Raw genomic sequence first — 6,938 nt, 5'->3', positions numbered from 1 at the left:
TGTGTTTCTTTTCATGGAGTTTCACATGGGACCACACAGCTGGGAGGTACATGAATGTGATGCATGGATGTGGAGAGGTGAGGTTTCATATGATGATCTGTCCAAACAGAATCTTCACCTGTCTTAACAATCTAATTGAGCAAATACTGTCACTCTTCTAGGATCTCAGGTCAATGAAAGTCCATCTTGTGATCAATAAATGAGACTGTGTGTGTGTTTGTATAAACTGTTAAACCCCAAACTCTTCTCTCAGCAGATTTAATTCGAAGCACCACCATCCCATTAGCAGCAGTGTTTTAAATAGAACTCCTGTGTGAGACTGCTTCTGCAATTATGCGTAAAATGAATATACATTTTGAGCAGAACAATTATGACATTTTGAAAAGTGGTGTATGTAGAAGTTACACATGGTACATGGGTTTAGAAGAAGGGAATAGGCAAACGGGTTGGAAGGTTGCATGATTGCGCAGCTCACATTTTTGGGGAGGGAGGTAATCTACAGCTAGATTGTGCCGATGTGCCCAATAAACTTTCTATGGTTGGATGGGTCAATTAAAGGCACCTTAAATTTAGACTTTCATGAAAATGCTGTTAACATTTAATTGTGGACTTCAATCCTTATGATTACTCTTTGTAGTTTCTGTAATTTCTTGTAAAAAAAAAAAAAAAAAACTAACAAAACAACTTAGATTGTTTAATTATATTTCTATTCTGACTTGGAAAAAATGCAATCTCAGTATTGTGTCTACTGCGGTTGAAATAAATTGCTTCACTACAGTGACAATAAGGGATCTTTTAAGATTGGATGGATGGGTAGATCGATACAGAAACACAATGTGTACACTTAATGTTCCTATTCTTCACATACTGTAGGTTAGTGAAGGATAAACCCAGAGTGGCTAAAGTCCTTCAGGGAAATGTTGAGTCAGTCAAACATGAATGTGTGAGAGGAAGGACTCTTTAAGTATAGCCAGCCTCACTGTAGGAACCGCAACCTGTTGTACACACCATCATTGTACCCCCCCCCCCCAAACCCCATTTTTCATCATTTTCTCACATCTACGACAGATTTTTAATTTTTTTTGTAGCTTCTGCTGAAACAACCTCTTGTCTACTTCTCTACTGTCATCAACATGGATATTGGTGGCCTGACAACAGTGGTGGCCAACTCGGCCTACATTTCCGCCCGCGGGAGTTTTGACGGCACCACTGACCCTGACTTTAGATTTAGGCTTCCAGAGGGTCTGCGTAGACCAGCCCATCAGAAAATTTATTTCCCCGGCCGCTTCAGCTGGCCCCTGCTGTAGTGTGTTCCACTAACGTGTATGTGTTCACTGTGATGGGTTAAATGCAGAGAACAAATTTCGTGTACATGCATGCATGTTCATGACAATAAAAGATTATTCTAATTCTAATTTTTCAGGAGTTCCTACACTCCCATAATGAGTACAAGGGTCCTTGCTGCTGAAGGATATTGAGGAGTACAACATGAGGCAGAGGATGAGGACAGAGTGAAGAAAGCAAACAAGATTTTGTTGCGGAACATGGAGCCTGGTGTCAAGTATTTCTGCGCCTTCCTGCCAGAAAATGGCATCACAAAGGTCAAAGACAAACACCAGGAAGCTGGGGATGACCTCTTCAGTGAGACTTTGGATAGTGTTAAGGACTTTCTCAAAGAGGTACCATACACTTTCTTCCTGGAGAGCATGTATCTGAAGAGGTTTCTGCAATGGAAGTGGCTGGAGGTGCAGCCAATAGGAGAAGACTGGTTTTTACATTTCCGTGTGCTGGGTAAAGGGGGTTTCGGGGAGGTGTCTGCCTGTCAGATGAAGGGCACAGGAAAATTGTACGCCTGTAAAAAGCTCAACAAGAAGAGGCTGAGGAAGAGAAAAGGCTATGAGGTACACTTACGAAAACAACATTCCATTGAAAAATCCCATGTAATGTAATCATTCCTAATCCTCTGGTCTAGTCGTGTTTGTGTGATACTCTAAACCAGCGTTAAGAGTATCACACTTATCACACCCTAATTTTTTCCCAGGTCAGTTTTTATTGGGTCGCTGGTTGTCAGAATGACTATCATGTATAATAATAAATTATACTGTCATGATTGTCAGAATGACTATATCATGTATAATAATAAATTGTACTGTCAAGCATGTACCGTAATTTCTCGTGTATAATGCCCATTTTTTTCCCCCAAAAAATTGTCAAAAATCAATAGTGCGTATTATACGTAGGTATAGGAGCAATTGGAAAAAACCTCACATTTTATAAATGTATGCCGCAATCTAGTGGTTTTAAAAAGGTGTAGCCTGTACTTTCATTCCAATATGACTGGGGTACGTATGACTGCATATCTTTACAGTTGTGCTCATTAAGTTTACATACGCTGGCAGAATTTGTAAAATTATTATTTTTTTTTAGTATAACTGATGACTGAACAACAACTATCATTAATTTCTGAATGGTTATTTTTTGTTTAATGATAATGCTTTTCTGAAATGATTGACCGTTTAATTTGAACCCCATTAAAATAAAATTAAACGCGTTTCGCCGGGTCCTTCATGTTTTCTTTAAAGAATTGTACCCATCTTACAAATTCTTCCTGGATAATCAAACATATGAACACAACTGTGTGTTTTCTAATTTACTAAATAAAAGTAGGGCTGTAAATTCCAAAATAAGAGCAAGTAAATTAAAAGTATTACGTGTTCAATAAAGGTCTTAACTTCAGAACAATTATTTGTAAAAAAAATAAAAAATAAATAAAAAGTAACAATACAGATAATACTTCATGTTTTGATCATATAGGTGGAAGCAAAATCATGCATTGTAAAAATGCAGTATACATAGGTAGAAGGGTTTTCCAGAATTTTGAGGTCAACTTTGGGGGTGCGCATTATATACGAGTACATGCGCATTACATTTCGGTACATGTTTTCTGGAAAGGGCTTTTTAATTTGTGTATATTATAATGAATTCCAAAAATGCAAAGTATATGCTGAAGATATGGCAATGCTACACTTATTTTTCTAAGGTGGGAAGAAACAAAAGAATTACTTTAACTACTATATTAAAATGAAGTCACATGATTAACATTGTATATACTGTATACTGTGTGTTGTGTGTGTTTCTGTATTTGTGAGAGAGAGCTTTTCTGTGGTTTTAATGCTTTGTGGTTGTTGGAAAATAAGGTGGTTTTTGTCCTGGCCGTGGAACAGTGGAGTAGCTCTACACCCTCAGCAAGGTCCTCGAGGGTGCATGGGAGTTCGCACAACCAGTCTACATGCGTTTTTATGGACTTTGAGAAGGTACCTCAGGGATTTCTGTGGAGGGTACTCCGGGAGTATGGGGTACCGGATCCCTTGATAAGGGCTGTTCGGTCCCTGTATGATCAGTGTCAGAGTTTGGTCCGCATTGCTGTTAGTAAGTCGAATCCGTTTTCAGTGAGAGTTGGACTCAGCCAAAGCTGCCCTTTGTCACTGATTATGTTCTATTACTTTCACGGACAGAAGAGTTCAAGGGGTCCGGTTTGGCGACATCAGTATTACGTATCTGCTTTTTGCAGGTAATGTGGTTCTGATGGCTCCATCAAGCTGTGATCTTCAACTCTCGCTGGAGCAGTTCGCAGCTGAGTGTGAAGCGGCTGCGATGAAAATCAGCACCTTCAAATCTGAGACCATGATCCTCAGTCGAAAAAGTGTGGTGTGCCCTCTCCAGATTAGGGATGAGATTCTGCCCCAAGTGGAGGAGTTCTTGGGGTTTTGTTCAGGGGCGAGGGAAGAATGGCGGGGGAGATCGACAGGCAGAGCGGTGCTGAGCCAAAAGGCAAAGCGTTCAATTTACGGGTCCATCTACATTCCTACCCTCCCCTATGGACACGAGCTGTGGGTCGTGGCTTAAATAACAAGACTGCGGATACAAGCGAACAAAATGAGTTTCCTCTGCAGGTTGTGCAGTCTCTCAGACGTAGGGTGAGAAGCTCAGTCATCCGGGAGGGGCTCAGAGTCGAGCAGCTGCTACCCTGCATCGAGAGGGGCCAGATGTGGTGGCTCGGGCATCTGGTTAAGATGCCTCCTGGACCCCTCCCTCGTGAGGTGTTCTGGACACGTCCCATCGGGAGGAGGCCCAGGGGATGACCCAGGACACGCTGGAGAGACTACTTGTACATCTCTTGGCTGGCCTGGGGTCGACTCGGGATCCCGCCAGAAGAGCTGGACGAAGTGGCTGAGAGAGGGAATTCTGGGCTTTCCTGCTTAAGCTGCTGCCCCCGCCACTGGACCTCAGGTAAGCAGAAGTAAATGGATGGATGCATGGATGAAATATAAGCAAGGAGGTAAACATTTTACCAACTGTACACTTTATCTTCAAGATAAATTTTGTTGTCAGAATAAGATTTCCTTAATCTGATTATTTCAAATATTTCTAAAACTATGGAAAACTCCAAAACAATAGGAGGCCTGTCACAAGGAACACCCTCATTTCCTGCTCAGTGACTATGTGTGGATGGTTGTCTGTCTGTGTGCCTAGTGACTGACTGGTGACCAATCCAGGGTTTATCACTAAACCCTAGATTAGTTTAGTCAGCACCGAACTCTGAACAGGAAATGGAGCTGAAACTGTACCAGCTGGATCTTGACTCTTGATTTTTGAATGTTGCAGGGGGCGATGGTGGAGAAGCGGATCCTGGCACGAGTTCACAGCAGGTTCATTGTCTCCTTGGCCTATGCCTTGCAGTCCAAAACAGAGCTGTGTCTGGTTATGACCACCATGAATGGAGGAGACTTGAGGTCAGATGCCTGTTGCCACTTTTGCACACTTCTAATAAAATAGAGAAGTTCAGAGAGTGCCCAGAAGCTGACTTTAAATGTTCATCAGAGTCAGCTGCTATATTTCGCACAGTTTAAAATGTTGTGCTAGCTTGAGTATCTGCTTGAAGTAAGTTTTGGGTTCAGGTTTTCTTACAGCGGCTTGTTTGGAAAGTAAATGAAATAATTAGACACTCCCCAAGGTGACTCAAATGTTTCCCATGTTTCTCTAGGTATCACATATATATGTGGACGAGAACAATCCAGGGTTTAATGAGCCACGGGCCTGCTACGCAGATCATCCAGGGCATCGAGCATCTCCACCAGAAGAGTATCATCTACAGACACCTCAAACCAGAGAATTTGCTCCTGGACAATCAAGGTCAGCTGCAGCTTTCACAGACTGTACCGTATATACAAACTGGACTTGGACTGCATACAATAGTCGATGGAATTTATCAGGTCACTATTGATGTCTGTGATGTACACAGCGTCTAAACACGTACAGTATTTGTTCTTGAAGGTAATGTCCGTATCTCGGACCTCGGTCTGGCTGTGGAGCTGGCTGACGAGCAGTTCAAGATAAAAGGTTATGCTGGCACTCCAGGTATGGTTGAGCAAATCCACTTGACTGTATCTATCTGTTTGTTTGTATGTTTCTCCACCTGCAGGTTTCATGGCACCAGAGCTGCTCAAAGGAGAAGAATATGACTAAACGGTGGATTACTTTGCTCTGAGCTTCACTCTATTTGAAATTTTGGCTGCTAAAGGGCCTTTTAGGAGCAGAGGAGAGAAGGTGAATGCATTTATAAAAGCACATTGACCCTTGCATAGAGTTGTAGAAATACTGTCAGAGTCTATGGATATATGTTAGTGATTATTTCTATAATGAATGTTTCTTGTTTTTTAAATATTGAGAAGAAAGGGTTGGAATGCTGACGTCTTGCCAAATGTGTTTAAAGGTAAACCTGTGAGACCTGTGCTCTTCCCAGGTGGAAAACAAGGTGGTGAAGATGCGTGTTTTGAATGATCCCGTCGTCTACCCGGAGAGCTTCAGTGAGAAGGCCAGGTCCATCTGCGAGGGTCTGCTCTTCAAAGAGGTGGACAAGAGGCTCTGCTTCAAGAACAGGTCATGTGATGAGATCAGGGCACACCCTTTCTTTGGCGACATTAACTGGAGAAAACTCAATGCAGGTGTGTAAGACACAATTTCAAACCATGTGGAACCCAACATGTTCCCCATGTTGCTTGCAGAGGTCATACATGTTGTCATTTCAGACTTCTGGTATGTTGAACTTTCAGCTAACCTTTAACCTGCTAAACTTTCTCTTATATTCTCATCAGGAATTCTTCTGCCGCCTTTTGTGCCAGACTCCAAGACGGTTTACGCCAAGAACATTGATGACATTGGGGCCTTTTTTACAGTTAAAGGCGTCCACCTGGAAGACAAAGACACAGATTTTTTTGACGAGTTTGCATCTGGGAACATGTCCATCCCGTGGCAAGAGGAGATGATCATGATGGGAATTTATGGGGAGCTGACTGTGTGGGGCCCCGCTGGCACCTTACCGAATGACCTGCGACGTGAGTCTATCCTCGAACAACCGGTCCGCTTCTCCACCTGCTCGGTGTCATGAGGGAATGCTCTCAATTGAACTGTGTGTTTACCTCGTACTTTCCATGCTAAACTTGTGGATAGATGTATGTTCTTCAACATGCAAAACTAAGGATCTCTTTGTTTTCCAATTCCTTTGTACATTTTACAAAATGAATTAGATGAAATGAAAAAAAAGACTTTTTTGTTGTTATGTTCCTTCATTTTCCCACTAATATATTGCTCATCTTCTAAAATGTACCATGGGCAAAGGTAATATAGCACAATTTTGATTGACACTGACAGAGATGAATTCATTTAACAATATTTTGTTTTTGTTGTCGTGTGCAGTGGTGTCGAGCTGTACTGCATCATAATGAGAGCCGAATGAATTATAGATGGATATAATTTGAGTCACTGATTGTGTAGTGGTACACTCGCCTGACTTTGGTGCGGGCAGCGTGGGTTCAGTTCCCACTAAGTGACGGTGTGAATGTGAGTGCGAATGGTTGTCCGTGTCTATATGTGCTCTG

The 6,938-nt window shown here is 42.1% G+C and overlaps 1 protein-coding gene across 1 annotated transcript; it reads left to right on the top strand.

Moving 5' to 3' along the window:
• Positions 1–1,133: 1,133 nt before the first annotated feature.
• grk1a (G protein-coupled receptor kinase 1 a) lies at positions 1,134–6,448 on the top strand. Its single transcript, XM_061670188.1, is given in 13 exon segments — positions 1,134–1,216; positions 1,218–1,269; positions 1,412–1,457; positions 1,460–1,491; positions 1,494–1,901; positions 4,666–4,793; positions 5,045–5,055; positions 5,058–5,103; positions 5,105–5,193; positions 5,335–5,418; positions 5,483–5,607; positions 5,804–6,005; positions 6,156–6,448. Coding segments are annotated over 13 exon segments (1,599 nt in total).
• The last annotated feature ends 490 nt before the right edge of the window (positions 6,449–6,938 follow it).

The sequence above is a fragment of the Phycodurus eques genome, chromosome 2 (assembly GCF_024500275.1).
Source record: "Phycodurus eques isolate BA_2022a chromosome 2, UOR_Pequ_1.1, whole genome shotgun sequence".
Lineage (NCBI taxonomy): Eukaryota > Metazoa > Chordata > Actinopteri > Syngnathiformes > Syngnathidae > Phycodurus > Phycodurus eques.
This window is presented reverse-complemented; position numbering and strand designations above follow the sequence as displayed.